A 17,508-nucleotide genomic window follows, 5' to 3' on the forward strand; every position below is an offset into this window, starting at 1 on the left:
AGCAACAAAGCTACGTTGGAAAAATACAAGTCGGCGGAGAGGAAAAGAACAAAACAGAAATTGAAACTGGAACTGATTGAACTGGACTGAAACTGTACTTTAAAAACTGTCCTTTCGCAAATTTTGAGGGCGCTTATATAATGTTACTTTTTTGGGGGGTGAAGATGACCATTGGCTCTTAGTGAAAGTGGGAATGAGTCAATTGTTTTTGGACTCTGAAATTGGTCTGCGTTTATCAACCAGGTCCTTCTAAGTGATTGAGGGCCAACGAATCGTTAGTCATCCAACACTAATATTCTAGACTCAAAATTTTCCGCGTACTTGGTATATGTATAAAATTTAATAAAATACTTTCCCATTTCATTTCACTGTAATTTATTGCTATTGCAATTTTTGCTCAGAATAGTCATGCAATTTTGACCGAGTTAAAAGATATATATATGATCTTCCCTATTCGTATTTATTAATATTTCCGAGGATATTTGGTGAGAATATTTTCTGAGGACGTCGCAGAGTCAAGGGATCAAGTTTTACGTTTGCATGGAGTAACGGCGAAGTATGAGGAAATCCTCGTCGGGTTAAGAAATTCGAGATTCTTTTGACCCGGATTCCCGGAATGGAAGTCGTTCGAGAGATTCCTACGACTCCGGTTCTTCCCCCGGCGTCGTCAAAGACAAGATGTCGGTACGTCATTAAACACCCGGTCGATCCGGAACCTGGCTGTGCTAATGAAACGCCACGGTGTTCTACGACTAACAGATCCCCGGAAGCTCTTCGCGTAATCGCGAATTTTTCCATAAAAATGGAAGAGAATTAACATTCCACGGTAGCCAGTCGGTATTATTAGCTCAATAGCATCCGAAGCCGCGAGCACGCAACTCGGACCAACTAATAAGCACCCCTAGTAACCTCCTTGCAGCCTTCCCGGTGGCTAGATGGCGCCAGTCGCGCCGGCGGGAATGGCCGAAAGGATACTCCCGGGAAAGAAACAAAGGGTAGCTCCGACACAAAAGGCGTTGCTCGTACTCGAATTCGCCTGGAAGCTGGCTGCGTTCACGTAGACGGGAATAGGCGTGTGCGTTTACAGGTGGACGAGGCGCGCCGTCATAAATCTGCCAAGCCATGGCAAATTAAATCATTATCTGGAAGCTGCGAGCAAATTGCGCCGATGCATGCCTCGTGGCTCCTCCCTCTTTCTCCTTTACCTCTTCCAGCCGTCTTATCCAAGTCCACCTTCGTTCCACGGCTTCTTCCATTGTTCTTGCCATTCTTTTTCCTCGACTATCACGCGCTGCGTTACCACCTCCGCGTTCTTTCTTCCGCTCCTCTGCCAGGCTACCACCTAGCGTATCCACCTCGCGCCGCTCCGGTTCCTCTCCACTTCCGCGAGAGTTTCCAGACCGCAGCCGTCGGATGTCGGGGATGTACGTTCATATTCGTAAATTTCGCCTTTCGGTTTTGTGGCGCGGCCGAAACTGCACTCGGGGGCCCCTGGCCGACTTAGAAATGTAATTTCGCCAGAACCGAACTCGCCCGATACAACTGCCACCAATTCGGGCTGTTTTATAAGCGCCAGACGCTCCGCCAGGCAGGAACACGGTCGTACAGAAATTGGCGGAAGATAGGCGAGGGGTGCCCCGTTTTCGGGAATACTTTAAACGAGTGGAGTGGGTGAAAGAGCGATTCCGACTGTGAGACGCGAAAGGGCTTAATTGGATATCATGGAGCGACAATTTCTAAAACGAAAGCAACCAGGTCGAACCTCGAACTATAATATTCGTATATCGCGAGATATTTAGCATCGTAGTCGTAAGAGCTGAACTTGAATAATATCGCAATGCTTAGCGGAACGCGATAAGCGTTGTTAACACTAGATTTACGGAACCCGTCAAGGGTTCTCTAATTATACAACGGTAACAGAATTAGTTAACTTACATTAAGATTATAAATATAATATATAATTGTTTGTAAATTAAATTAATCGTTAAATAAAAATGGCACGTGGTTTCCTTTACCTGTCAATCTGACAGGTGCCCTTAGAAATAGGTACATAGATAGCGTCCGTAAACCCAGTGTTAACAGAAATTCGGATTAATTAGATGGTACCTGGGAAATATGCACGCCTATCCCGACTAACCATGACCTACCATAATCGACTGTTTATTCCCACACTCTGACAACTTTCTTACAACTGATTTCTGAGACTGATTTCTGCAATTCGCAACTGACGACTGAGTTTAGACTGACTACTAACTTCTGACTTTAAGTTCTAACTGAACTCCAAGACTAACCACTTGTACCCTTATTTTAACCTCACACTCTGACTTCTTTCATGCTCAGGCTTTCTTCACGCGACCTCGGTGTGAACAGTACTTCGAAAGTTCAGGACGCAGGACTCAGAACTCTGTCATAAATATCCCTTACAATCAATCCTCTTGCAATCTCTATACGCAGTCACTTTCGTCCCATAAAGAGTAGCTGGGCAAATAGAAACTCAATGAATTAAAAATTGTCTTAAAGAATAATGAAAAATATTCTTTGCTTTGGAAATTGCCACTATTACCTTTTCTTTTTGTCACGTTATACATTTTCATCTGTATCTTAATCAATTGAAAATTGCATTATTGCATAGTGTAATAGCCATTCCTCTTGTTTTCCAAATTATCAATAGTACTCCCAATTATCCATGCCAGAAGTATACACGTCTTAATTAGGAATTGAAAAACGTATTAAACGAACGCCGTAAAATATTCCTCGCCTCGTTGAAGATATCTCACAAAGAACTGAAAACTTAAGAGAAAATAATTGGTTGCTTTGAAACAAATTATCCAAGAGAAAGAGAATCTGCATTTTCCGCGGAAAAATGCAGCTTTACTAGGACATTAAGAACTAAATCTCGCTAACTCGCGTTATCCTCTGCGAGCATACAAGCCCGTGTACAGTGTGTTATTCATCTACAGGCTCATGTGTATTTTCTTTGCCGCAAACGTTGTGTTTTCAAGTATACGTAAGCTGTTAAAGGTGAACCGAGATAGAATGCGGGAGAAAATTCAGCGAAAGGCCAGGTGTTACTTTTTAATAAAAATGCGTCGAATAACGTCTAGAGTTTCGCGTTCTAAATAATATTTCTTGAATAAATTATACCCTTTTCAAAAATACCGGTTTAGAAGTATTTTTGACGACACGAATAATCGCGATATTAAATTCTGTACGACAGACGAAAGTTTAAATCAGTCTCATTATACGTTGCTTCATATCGTGCATACGTATTATGTCTTAACAGTGGAAATAATAATAATAAATAACAATATATAGATAATGAACGATGGTAAAATATATTTGCCATGCAATCAGTTTTGTTCGTTTCGTTAAATGGAAACGAGTCCGAAGTATTTCTCTTGGTCGGTACTAAAATTCAAGTAGAGCATCTGTAGGATATATCAGACGCAGCGAGAGTCATTTTCCATTGCCCTATTCTACTTGGAAAATTTCCACATGCGTTTATTACCAATTCTCAGGCACAAAAATTCCAGGCAATTTCACACCCATGGTGACGGTAACCAGATTACTCTGTTCGAAATAAATATCATGTAAACCAGTGTTTCTCAACCTTCTCATCGTGCGATCTAAGATATTCGTTTGTGAAAATCATAATGTTTGTAAATAGCAGTTGGACAATGTAAATCTGTTTATAACGACACAGTTTATAAAAATTTAACAAACTGAAGTCACTATATAATAAACATAAATTATAAAAGAAGTTTTATCTGCGAATACTCTAAAATTTACCACGAATTTTGATTTATAATGAATTTAAATTTACTTTTCATTATTAATTTCATATAAATTTAACTCCTTACATATTACAATTCCCTGAGATTCTGTTACTCGTTATTCAGCGTTGTTTTCAACGAACAAGATGAAGAAGCGAGTAAGGCAACTGTCTGAACAAATTCCCAGTTATCTAGTTACAGTCTTCTTTGTCCAGAGCAAAATCTCTTATCTCGAAATACTACATACTATAAAAACGTGTTGGATCAACTGCAGAATCTTCTCAGAGGACAAAGGATTAATCATGGAAAGATGTCAGACTGACAAGCTAAGAAACACTGGTCTAAACCACCTTGTTGTACCTAAAATGACACAGAAGCAAAGAAACCGTGGGAATCAGCGAAAAGCAAGTAGATAAAAGTGCAAAACTCACCAGACCGTCGCAGGCGGACAAGGCGACCTGGGAATTCGGATGTCCCTGAATGAAACCTCGATAATGGCACTTGCTTGAGCGATTTTTTGGCCGGCTGCGCACGTGTAAGTCTCGTTTCCGTCTTTCAACGACCATCCCAGGTCCGATGAAGTTGTCCACGGCAGTCAGCTCGATGTGATACTCGTTACCAGCCACGGCCAATCGATAGTGGACCACTGGCCCATACTCGTGATGGTGGTGGGTCACGTTGTGCGAGATAAGCTCCCCTCTGTGGGTCACTTTTCGTGGTATCACTATCTCGTGCCCGTGGACATGCTCCTCCAGGGTGTATATGCCTGAAGAGAGAATGATTCCAGTGAGTTCGGTTTTCTAACTCGAGTACCCTTGCATGTGATAGTCGACCATGCTGGTACACACTGGGAATAGTACATAGCGAGGTCTGCAATTAAAGCATCGTGCTGCACCATCGTTTAATACAGGTACGCGTTGACCCAGGGTTGAGTGCAGCATTCTGCTTATACTATACATGTTTCTCCATTGGTCTAACACGAAGGTGTATTCTACGCAGCCTTGACTGAGGTTATAGACCTCGAATGATCAAATATATAACATTTGACGTCTCAGCGATTTTATGATTCTGATGTGATGTGAAAAATATTATGCAGAATTGTTAAGAATTGTTGTGAAGTAACAAAGAAATTCGTAGTTCCAGGTGATTACTCAACTAAATATTAAGATAGCTGGAGACTGAGATTGAGAGTGAGTCCTAAACAAAATCTCCTGGAGACTGAGTTGTCTAAACAAAAATTTAATAGTAAAAGTACTTCCGTTTTAACTAATTAAATCACTTCAAAGGAGAAATTTTGTATCATATTATAATATTAAGTAACTAAATAAATAATAAATAAACATGCAAAAACATTATGCATTTAGTTACCCAATATTATAAAATTATAAAATTATAAAATTATAAAATGTTCAGTTGTTCAGCTTCAACAAGTACTCTTAAGGTAATACGTAGACATTATCCATCGACTCTAAAGCTCCTCTAAAATTTACACCAACCCCCTCATCGCCAACCGTATTTCAACAATGTTACTTCACATCGGATATAAGGGATCTCACGTCAATGAAGGAGCCGACTAATTCATTTTGCGCAAGAGCATTTTTCCTTGAGTTTGATCGGTAATGCGCGATAAATCTCGCGCGAACGTTCCGCAAAGGAACAGCGACCGCGTAAAACAACGTTATATATTAATTGACTGTTTACCGGCGGCGGTTTCGCCGAAGCAATACGAGATAACGCGTATTGTGGCACGGGCAAGTGGGCAGAGGCTCGTAAACGCCGACAGAGACGGCAGAATTCAACCCGAGGGAGGGCGTGATTGATTACGGACACCCAGCATTGCAGCGGGCGATATTTCAAATAAATAATTGCATCAAACGTTGCCTGGTGCTTCATTAAGGCAGCTATCGCGACATGATTGTAAATCGGCCCAGCGGAATATCGCTCGGTTATTATTCATATCCATGAACGTCGTCTTAAGTAATTGTTTCGGTCCACGCAGATTTTCCCCCGTGATCGCTGCGACTGCGGTTCACGTTATTTTAGTTGCTTCGTTAGTTGATAAAGTTTAATGCCTCCCGACGTTTCCATCTTAATTCTGTCGTGGTTCCCGGTGTTGACAGGATAATAAAACTTCATTTTTCTCCGTAACTGGAATTATTTTCAAAATATAATAACGTTATTTAATAGAAAAGGGTAGCAAAACTAGAATTACTTTAGATATCTTGTTTTCCTAATAATTAAAAATATACAGGTATTTTTTTAATAAAAACTAACCTAACCTCTTAATTGTTATACAGGGTGTTTCATTTAAGTGAGAACTTAAAGAGAAGCAGAAGCTACCAAAAGAGAGGAAATTATTTAATATGCATACGTCAAATTAATTTTTTTAAAATGAAATATACTGAATTATAATAAATATTTTTCTAACTGCTTCAGACTCTCGCATTTTACAATCTCATTTAAAGGTGCTCGGTATATTTACAAGTACGTAGTTTTATAGTATTACCCATTACAGTGAGATATTACATGTCCATTCTTCGAGTACCGCAAATTTTTGCTTTTCAGTATTTCTTTCTACATATTTCGAATTGGAATAAGCAAAGTTTAAATTTCATAAACCTCTGTTCCGTCCTGTCCTTTGTGTCTCTGATATACCTTGGAGCTAGTGAACGCACGGTATGATCTATCGTGCAGCAAAGCTGGAACTTTATAGGCGCATTAATGGCATTAACTGCCTCGTAAAAAATATATATATATACCAAATAATGTTTGCAGCCGGCTACACAATCACGATATCTCATTAATTTTCATGTTCTGGTTAGACAAGCGGGACACCGTGCAATTTGTCCGTTTTTTATTCCAGCTCATGGAACTCATTATGCCGTGAAGTCAACGGTGAATAGAATATGCAGGCTGGGGAAACAGTGTTCGTGGCGGATTGGATACTTTTCAACCTTCCTTTCCAACTTTTATTCACTTAACACGGCGTTGCCACCGTTGAAAATTACATTACATTCATTTTCAGCTCGTTCTCCTTCCCACTTTTTTCCATTTTTCTTTTCACCTTGGCATTATTATCTATTTTTCATTCACGCAGTACTTCGTTACATCGCATAATTGCGACGCTCGTCGCGTAAGCTCCATAAGAACAACCAATGCACCATCTAATAAAAAACCTTTATTAAAAACACGCATCTCGAATAGTTTCCTTTTTAACACCTTGGCATTATTATCTATTTTTCATTCGCGCAGTACTTCGTTACATCGCATAATTGCGACGCTCGTCGCGTAAGCTCCATAAGAACGACCAATGCACCATCTAATAAAAAACCTTTATTAAAAACACGCATCTCGAATAGTTTCCTTTTTAATAGAATTCATCAAAAAATTTTGCTTTTATTCGATCCCTGTTTTACCATAATCCTCATTTCGTTGATTCCCAAAATATTCTATCGAAATACCTTGCCATTGGTTATCGTCGCTTCCGTGTCCTCTAAAATTCAAGATGGCAGCCGACGATGTACAAAAACGCGGGAACATAGCCTCTCTTCGCGATACGTCGATAAATTCGTCATTCCCGATTCATTGTCACTGGCGCGAAAGGTATTACCGAGGCAAGATAACAAATTATACGTTTCAAAGCTATGTCTGGTCGATCAGAGCAAATACCGAAATACGCCATAAAGCACGCGAAAAACGAGACGAACCGCAGAGCAAGTAAGCACGAACGAACGATTACGTGCAATATCATGGCGGACAAAAATTATTCGGAATAATAGCGTAACGAACGGTCGAGCGTCGGCGACCACAATATGAAAAGCGGTTGGCTGATCGAGCGAGAACGCGTGGCCGAATAAACGACTATTATGCATCGTAAAACTGGTGTAATAATTTTCGATTGATTTAATGGGCCGGCACACGCGTCCGGGTGAACAGGTTAGAAATAAACCGCCGTAGATTCGATTATTTGCTCTTCATCGATCGCGAGCCCTCGCGTCACTAACGCCCCTTGCTTTCCCTGGCACATACGACGCGACACCAGCGCCTTCTTCTAACACTAACGGCCTACCGCCAAGTGACGTCGGTAATTTGTCACCGCAGTGTCCAGCCAGTGATAAGTGTCGATCGGAACCGCGCGGTTAAAGGACTACGAACGTTGTCACGTCGCGTCGGAAAGCAAGACAGAAGAGAATTATAACGCGTCTCGTCGATCCAGATGTCGCAAGTCGGCGTGTCACGCGTTGATGTATAACGCTTTGTCTCGGACGACCCCGAGCGTAACCTTTCGCAAGGGAGGTTCGTTGTGCATTCTTATCGTTTCAAATGGACCAAAGTAGCGTGTAAAGCACGGAAGTTGACGCTCGCGACGGGAGAGGAGCGAGAGGGCATCGTGTTTGCTTCACTTCTCCTTTGATGCTTCCGAAAGCCCCACTTTTACGTTCTTTAACGACACGTGTTGACACGTAGCAGGATAGGTTATGTCGGTGTTCTTTTTACCGTACGCTGAACAGTTAACACTGATCCTATGTCTACGCTCGTGCTTTGTCGCTCTATCCCATTAGGCCTCGACGTATCCTATTGTTCCCTTTGTCGTGCGATATAATCCGATTTGTAGCTGCGCTACTAGATAATAATAAAAATCATTTGCTCTATTTTTGTAATTTTGTTATAGAAGGTTGAACTTATTATTATCATACAGTCTATGACTAATCAGACCTGCATTCCTCGTGCGTGTTTACATCTAAGCTTTGCATAATCTGTGGAGGTTAACGGTCGCTGTCTTTCTCCTTCTTGTTTATAATTTTTCCCGGGAAAATTATTCACGTAGACAAATGACGTTTCTTTTTCGAGAAATGTTAGATCCGCGCGATGAACTTTCAGATTCGAAGTTCCCTTACAAACACTCGAGCATAATTTATGCAACAGATAACGTATCAGGGTCTGATCATCAAGTATTTCGCAATATCCTTTTGTCCTGTATAGAAAGGCGTAAGCGTGAGGCAAAGTTCTCGTTTAAGAAAAAAAAAAAGAAAAAAAATGGAAAAATCCAATTTCATCCGTTACCCTCGAGAGAAAGGACCGGAGATTAGATATCAAAGAAAATAACGTCCAGACGCAGGTCTCTATTAAGCCAGTCGATTGTGCTCGCGGAGGAAAAATCTGGAACGGCCCCGTCCGTTTCATTGAAGACGATATCCGATCTCGGTATGCAGATTGGATCTCAACGACGTTAACTGTCAGGCCGTACTTACATGAAGACATATTACCGCAGCTGAACCGTGCCTGCATTCCCGACGTCCTTTTCCCTCTGTCCTCCTCGGCCAGAGGCTAACCACAATTATTCTATTAGACGTTAGATCACCGTCGACAATAGTAAATTGTAGTTCGACCGATCGATCGGTGTCCCGCGACGAATCACGCTCGATGGTACATTTGGTACTCCACCACGCCGCATCGTGGCGCTGTTTACGGTCTCCTTTACTCTCGCTAACGCGCAGGATGGGCCGCGTTTCCATGTGTCGCAAAATTGATAACGGACTTAACGGACGGATCGCGTAACCCTCTTGGTAACTTATCATTCGTCCGCGTGCCATTTACGAGCATCTTGGAAAATATATATCTTTGAAAATACTTAATAAAGTTCATGGTTTCTTCGCGAATATTTATTAAAATGGATGTCTTTTCGTACATAAAGGGTGTCCCAAAATTTGCATTTTGCACCATTTAGACGGTAAAGTGTTGTCAACGATAAGAAAAAGACAGAGTGATAGCTGACAATTCAGGGTTATTAAAAATGGAGCACTATTAAACATAACGAAGATTTGTTTGTTTTTTATCAAAATTATTTCTTGCTTGAATTTTGGCACATCCATATTTTACTCTGCTCTTTGTATTTTATTGAAATTCTATCTACTTTTAGATAAAAACTTTTATAAAGAATTCTGCCAAACATACTTATTCCTCTTGGACCTGTTATTTACCACTGTAAGACTTAATTTTGTAAAAATGAGACGTCACTGGGTTTGGAAAATTGTATTGCATACACAAAGTAAAGAAACTCAGGTCAAAAACCATGGAATCGATTTTATTTTAGCTTCTGGCTATTAATACAAGTTATTAAGCTTCATTTCCATGACTTTTCATCAGCACTACGGATTATTATCTTTTTTTTTCTGAGAAGTACATCCATCTTCAGGGTAATATCGGTTGATATAAAGAGGAATAATCGTATCCTTAAAGGCTGAAACGCCAGAAGGTCTTTTGACGATGGCCATTAGCTCAAAATAGTCACCTTAATCGGATCCAACGGCTCGGTTTCAATGAAAAATAAAGACGGAACATTCCTCGCTGGTTACGAGCGGTTTTAAGAATTGATAGACTTAAATTGCAGCGAGGTTCCGCTCAGAAATACTCGAGGCCAAAGAAGCGAATGCCGAACGAATTAATGGTAGAGAACTGCAAATGGCGGATACGCTAATGCCACTTCTTACCGTCGTTTTGCTACGAAAATGAGCCACTTCTTGATCGGATTGTTCCTCAGGATGAGAAGCGGATACTGTAAGATGGTATCATTGGGACAAAACCGAACTGAACAGGGCTGCGTTAAAAAGAACTCTGCTCCCAGCGAAGAGTCGGTTGATCAAAATTAAGGCGGTATTCATGTAATCCGACTTAAAGAATTCAATTTTTCTTTACATTTTCTCAAAGTACATACTGTTGAGAATGTCTGGGTAAAAGGATTTGTTTGAATTCGTAAAATTAGCGAAATTATGGATGTTTAAAGTACGGTGCACAGGTAATGCACACTGCTGCCATTTTTTAAATTTTCGAAATTTCGCTTTTTTGGTGGTTCATGATATAGCCGTATTCATACTAATTAAGATGCATTTTAGGTTTTTCGTTTAGGATAACTAGGTGATCCGGAATCGTGTCAGCTATTCGAGCCCGTTTTCGAAAACACGATTTGCCTAAGGTTATATAATTTGCACAATTTTCAATAACATCATTACAAAAACATTGAGAATGCTCTTCAATTATAAATAAATCTGATTGTGAAAACTGCATATCAAAACGTAACATGGTTTCTGGGGAAAAAAATCCCAAAGACGTCGATTTTTATTGGCCGAATTGCAAGAATACCCCCTCAAGTGCTTCAAATAATTGACACAAAAAACGAAAAAAAATTGTACGATTCATTTTTTGTCAGTATTGAACCTGTACATCACATGCATAGATGCCAGGATACAGTTAAGATAAAACATTTATTTCGTAGGAAATTCAAATGAGGCGTATCTTGAAGTGTCCAGAGCTAGTTATTAACTCATCCTTTTATAGACTTGATTTAATCTTCTAGTGACTTGTAATAGACTCGACTTGACTCTCTGGCGACTTTTTATAAACTTGATTTAACTCCGTGAAAAAGCTGAATTTTTCAGAATAGCCTACATTCTACAACATTCAGCTGTGTCGATTCTCAAGTTAAATTTATTGCGGATACCATAGTTTTAAAAGTAATCATAGTGTTTAAGAGATCGAATGCCGTTGCTGTTACGTTCATTTTATTTTTATAAGGTGCGGCTGTATGACAATACCGGCGGTAAGAACTGGACCCCATAAATGAGAAGCCCGGGGCAAGAGTTCCGTTTGTTCGGTGCTAAAAACGCTACTGATACCATTGTTCCGAAGGATACGGTTACGTATTTAAAATTCCCGCCTTGGGAGAGATCACGTGGTCATCTGCAGCATGGCGTTTTCGTGAGATACGCCTCACTTCAATTCCAGTCGTTTATAAATGTATATTTACATTCATTTATTTATATTCGTCTGTTTCCATGCCTTATGTATTTCAAAATTAACAATCGAGGAAGAATTCTTGCCTCTGAAAAAGGCCCTATTTGTTAAAATCGTGTTTCGAAATATTCAAAGTTGAAACCTCTTTTTAGATATATAAAATCGTAATAGCGATAAATCGATATTATATAAAATTTCTCTCTAATATATGAAATAGTATATTTCAAAAATCCTCGTGGCAGGTCTAAAAATGATCGCGACACGCTATAATGCGTGTGGTACAGCGGGTGATCATCACTAGGTACTCTATAGTCTATGCCACTACACCGGCCAATCGTCCCAGATGTCACCACAGTCGAGCTTTCAACGACCGTAGTTAATTTACTTAAAATCTCGAAAGGAAATATATTCTCGATGATATTATACATCTTTATCACTTCACCAGTCATCGAAGGGACAAGAATGATCGATGGATGGTAATCGAGGAAGGGGAACGCGTGAAATCGCTGAAGGTAGCGCTCGATCCGCCGCCGCCATTTCATAGGGGAGAAACGATAACGCGAAACGGTCGATTTGCACTATTTATCGGTTAATTTCATCTGTACGTTAATATTGAGCGCTAATCAGCTTGCTGGTAACGGCTCGCATCGATCCGCTGCACGTTGCCCCGAGGAGAATTATTCGCGCGACGCTGCTTATTACGAATAGGCCGGAAACCGGACCTAAAATATACCCGAAATTCCGGCGGCTCTTCGCGCTATATAAATTTCGGAAAATGTACGGCCGTCGACGAATGATAAATGTAAATGACCGTAATTAATGACGCGCGGCAAGGGTGAGGGAATTATGCGTGGACCGTGAACGGAATTATCGGCGAACAAATGTGTCCCGTGTGCCAGATCGCCTATCAAAAAAGGTTATTTCGATGAATTTTTATCTTCGTTCATTTTATATGATTTTGCGTATAGGTTAGGATTTTTCTCGTCATCGTTACTATTCCCATACTCGTACGTGACGATTTATCGTTTAGACACGCGGTTGAGTTCAGTAGTCTGTTATTTATGTACAATATATTACAGTAGGTCCCTGTACGACACGGTAGTCCCATAACCTATAAATTTTACGTTTCTGTTGTTTTAAGATAAACAGGAAATGCATAGTACTTTCTGTTAGATTAACGAAATGTTTGTTCATTTATTTCCAATTTTTGGATTCCTAGTTTCATTATGATACATACTATATTAGCACTATTGACCTATAATATACATAAATATAAAATAGATTGGTAGAAGTAATTGAAGTGCTATAATGGAAATAATAATATGTACAAAATTGCCTAATTTCTCAATAATTTACTTATTCTGTAAATCTACCTCAAATTTCGAATTTAGTAAAAATGTTTAGCAGTGTGTTTAACTAGCTAATGGAATGTTGCTGATTTGGATTCAGTATTATTTTTGTTATTATCTCGGTATAAAAGGAAATACTAATTCGATTAAAAGCAGTTGCGCCATTTCGATAACTGTACGAACAAAATGTCTGAATTAAGTTAGGTTCGGTAGTTGCAGTGCTAAAGGAGCACTACTGAACTGGTTAAAGTGGTGGCGAATGTACATGTAACAGGAAAGACCAGTGTCTGTATAAACAGAACTGAACTACCGAAGAGTTTTAATTCCTTTTATATTCTCGTCTAAATTTAGCTGCTCTGCATCGGTGGATAAAGTGTATATTTTGCGTTTCTTAGAAGGCGACGATGGACTCATCTTCGCTAAACGATCACAAATAATAGAGCACACGTATTTTCCTCATTGGCCGAAATGCCAATGTGTCAAGGCCAGCGCGTCTGTGAGGGCTGAAGGGTGGGGGAATTAGGCGGTGCGATCGGATTACTTCTTTTGTCCCTGTGCCATTTTACCAGTCATCCCAGCATAGTATTCTTCACAAACTGATTTAAATACATAACATAACTGGACAGAGATAATCATTTTATTTTTATTTATTTTTATGATTTTATGTTTATTATTATTTAGAAAAGAAAATAATATTCTTTTATTATTTTTATTCTTATTATTTTTGTACCTTTCTTATTATTGATTTTTCTTAGGTTAGGTTGGCGTACCGCTGCATCGTAATATCAATAAAGATACTTCGTTTCTTTACGTTGCTTGTTTTTGTTACATACTATACAGCGTTCTGTTGGATATGATTTTTCTTGTTGCGAGAAGTATTTGTACAAGGAAGCACCACGATTTTAAACGAAGTGATAACTTTTTACGAGACTTCCACCCTCGATGGTAAAAATCTTTCGTCCCGAGATGCTTCTCCAATAAATTGGATATTATGTCTTTCCTTATTCGAGGAAGATATTTTTCCCCTTCGTGCAAACAATTCTACATTACGAAAGTATTACGAGTATCGTAACGTCAAGAAAATTCTACGAATATTTTTTATTCTGTTAAATATTATTCGACCATAACCTATAAATTTTGTTATTGGTAATAGGCTGGTATCAGGTCTGCGTATTAACAAAATTCGTTTAATTTGCTATCTGGAAACGAGTAAACTGGGAGTGATTAATCCTCATCTAAATGTTAGATCTGTCAGATTACGCAGGGTTCACGCACGCTTGAGTACGAGGCTGATGAAACGGAATGTATAGGAAGTTCCTACTAGGAACCCAAGGATACTCGACTAGTGACATAAAAAATTTCTCGCTTCGTCGACATTTTGATTAAAGATCATCACACTAAAGCGTTCATTTGAAAAAGAAAAATTTTACATCCACAATTTCCAGAAAAGGAAAATTCTACATCCACAATTTTTAAAAGAAGAAAATAAAAACCTCCAACATAGTTTGAAACGATTTTTCAGCGCCATTTGTACATATTATAATACCGTAGTTCTTAAATATTCGGCACACGTTACTCGGAAGAAGAAAGACGGTTAACCAAAAGACAACATTACAATATTCACCGTGGAATTTCACGAGCGACCCAAAATCCCGATAAGCAAGGAATCATTGGTCTCGTGCCTGGATCGTTTCGTAACGCACAGTCCAGAGGGATGAGCGTGAGATAACTAACGAGTACCGGTTATAATTGTCGTCATTATCGACAAGCAGTCCCATCGATCTCGCAACGTGCTCTGAACCGGCCCCCAGCGGAAACGTCCTTACCGCGTGAAATTCGTGTGCCTGGCGGCGCTAGTATCGCGGCAACCTTGAACGACTTCACGGTTAATCAAGATATCGATTCTGGACGTAAAAACGGACTCACTTCGGTTTGATTTCTATCGCGATAGTCGGGTGAGCTGACTCTCTTGATATTCCTCTGACTGTGGGATACATTGTGGTGGTAGCACGATGGGAAAAAACACGGATCGATCGGACGACGTAGGATCGATGAAGCGGCGGCTCGCCGCTTTCCACGACTCGATACAGGTTTCTGCGATGCGGATAAATAGCTGGACGACGAGGAAGAGAAGGAGAGACACAGGGAGCGAGGAGAGAGGTAGCATCTAGTGCGTTCGGTGAACGGTATAATCATCATTATCCTATTATCATTAAAGTCGGAAAAATGGCGGGCGGACCAATCAGCGTGCGCCTCCAGCGAGTCGGGGTTAACTGCAGGTGGGGACTCGGATGAATAGTCGGACCTCCCATACAGTCTCTACCTACTGCGACGATACTCTGTACGCGATCCTTCGTACATATGGTCACCGATCCTTTCCACATAGGCACAGCCACGTTCGCGACTTGTTTAATTACACAAAATAGATGATGCGTCGCCGCACTGCCACGCGTAATTACACGCTGTTTATGCGCGTTCGGTTATTAATTAACCTATCCTGCGCGACGACGAGTCGCGGCCGCCGCGGCGACCGCAGCGCCGCCGCCTTAGACGGTCTTCGCGGCAAACAGGCCCGCCGCTGTCATAGTAACGGGTAAAGGGAACCGTTTCGCGTCTTACAGAGGGAGAACGCCGTTTCCCAAGGTTCCCGTTTTTCACACACGAAGTTCCCACTTCTTTCTCTTTAGTTTCTCTTAGCAGCCGTGTGGATAGCTCCGGTTCGAGCGAAGGGAACTCATAAGGGGAAGATAAGGCTTCGCGTTAAAAATCGGTCTGCCGTGCTTTCGCTCGAGCACTCTACTTGAAACTTTTTGGAACCGTCTTCGTATAAAGAAATCACTCACACCATTTCGCGAAAATATACGATATCCCCAAATTCGTGTAAGATTTGGATTTCGCGCCATTCTTGTAGTAAAGTGTCAACGAAGAAAAAGACAGTGACAGTTGACAACAACGCGTCTTCATTGTTCAGTAATATTTACAACTTTCAATTAAACACTGTTCTATCAATATTACTTCCTGCGTGAATTTTGCGACACCCCGCATACGTAATTCAAAGGGTTCATATACGAAATTAGTCGAACAGGCAGCCATTATCTACCCGTACCCTGTCTTCCCGGATAAGAACCGGAGAGAACTTGATTATTGGCTACCTTGCTTAATTTTTCGTTATCTTCCATTTGTGTATCTAATTCTCCGAATTAGATTTCCGCGAAAGCAGGGAACGCGGAAGACGTAACAGCGGAGAGGCTCGGGGCACGAAAAATAAATTCAGACCTCGACGTGGGGGCCACGAGGATTCACGCAACGTTAGATTCCGGTTCCACGGGTGCTGCGAGTTCCAGGAGTCAAAGTTATTAGGCGTTGGGACGATACATTATCGTGGACGGCCGGTATTACGGTACAAAACCAGTTCCATCCTCGCGGATGACTCACTCGGACCGTGCTCCGGCATGGACCCGTCGGTTTGGGCCCGTGCAAAAGTCCTCGCCCATTAGCATATGCCTACTTATCGAATTCATTAAGGCTGCCACGATAGCCGCGGAAACGGGCTGCAGCCTCGATACCACTCGGGGCCCCTTTTTAATAAACGGCTCCCCCCGACAGTAATCGTTCTGCGACGCTAATTGAACTTTTATAGTTATCTCGTTAGCCGCGATTGCTCGACTGGCCTGGCCTGGGACACGCCGGGCATGTCCGCAATTTTGCACGATGTAATTATTGTCCAGAGGCGTGCGGCTTAGCCGCAGCGCCGTTTTTCGATCAAACCTAACCGCCAACATGCGATCGACTTACACGGGGTTCGATTGCCCCGCTGACTAGAGGGCGCTTCAGGAGTAACGGCCTGACGGTTGATTAGGTGCATACCCTTTTACGTCTCTGTTTATGGGACGTTTGCAGAAGCAGTACTCGAATTATTTATTTAATTTGATCACGGATCAAACCCAATTTGGTATACATAGGTGTCCTAAAATTTACGCAAGATTTGAATTTTACGCCATTTGAGCGGTAAAGTGTTGTCAATGGAAGAAAAAAGATACTAAGTATACTGATGTATGTTTAATGAATTAATACAAAATTTACAATTTTTAATTAAAAACCTACGATGATATCTACGAACCCTTTTCTGATATTAGGGAAATGTAAGTCTACCTTACTATTCGCGGTAAATTGCATAACCTGGGATGAAAAATAGCGAAGAATAGCGATTAAACGAGTGTCACGAAGAAAAACTACGTTGGACACATCCCAACAGCTTCGAACTTAAACGTAGCGATTTAAACCCGAAGTCAGAAATTTTACTCCCTCATCATGGAATGCAGTTGACGTAGGAATAACTCGGTTCTAAGTCGACGTAGACTGAATGTTAAGGAACCTCCTCGACAGCCTTGGCGACCCTGCCTGACCTTACCTCACCGAGACTTTTGGGTCACTTTCTATTTTTGGCGTTTCTAAATCGAGCAAATCCAAGAAGAGTATAAAACCAGACCCTTGGTCTTGTACATTCCATAAATACGTCTTAGCATACTAAGCACGAGTAACGGAAAAGATCTTCACGTTCGAGATCTCTACAAGTGTATCAGCAACTTCAACAA

The 17,508-nt window shown here is 40.8% G+C and overlaps 1 protein-coding gene across 1 annotated transcript in view; it reads right to left on the reverse strand.

The window, feature by feature from the left end:
* The window catches only part of LOC108545194 (A disintegrin and metalloproteinase with thrombospondin motifs 10), a 78,604-nt gene that overhangs the window by 34,274 nt on the left and 26,822 nt on the right, over positions 1-17,508 (reverse strand). The window contains exon 3 of the mRNA XM_017896692.1: positions 4,205-4,539. Within this exon, the coding sequence (XP_017752181.1) occupies positions 4,205-4,539 (335 nt within the window). The remainder of the gene's footprint in view (positions 1-4,204; positions 4,540-17,508) is intronic.

Source organism: Eufriesea mexicana, unplaced genomic scaffold (genome assembly GCF_001483705.2).
Source record: "Eufriesea mexicana isolate 0111107269 unplaced genomic scaffold, ASM148370v2 scaffold320, whole genome shotgun sequence".
Taxonomy (NCBI): Eukaryota; Metazoa; Arthropoda; class Insecta; order Hymenoptera; family Apidae; genus Eufriesea; species Eufriesea mexicana.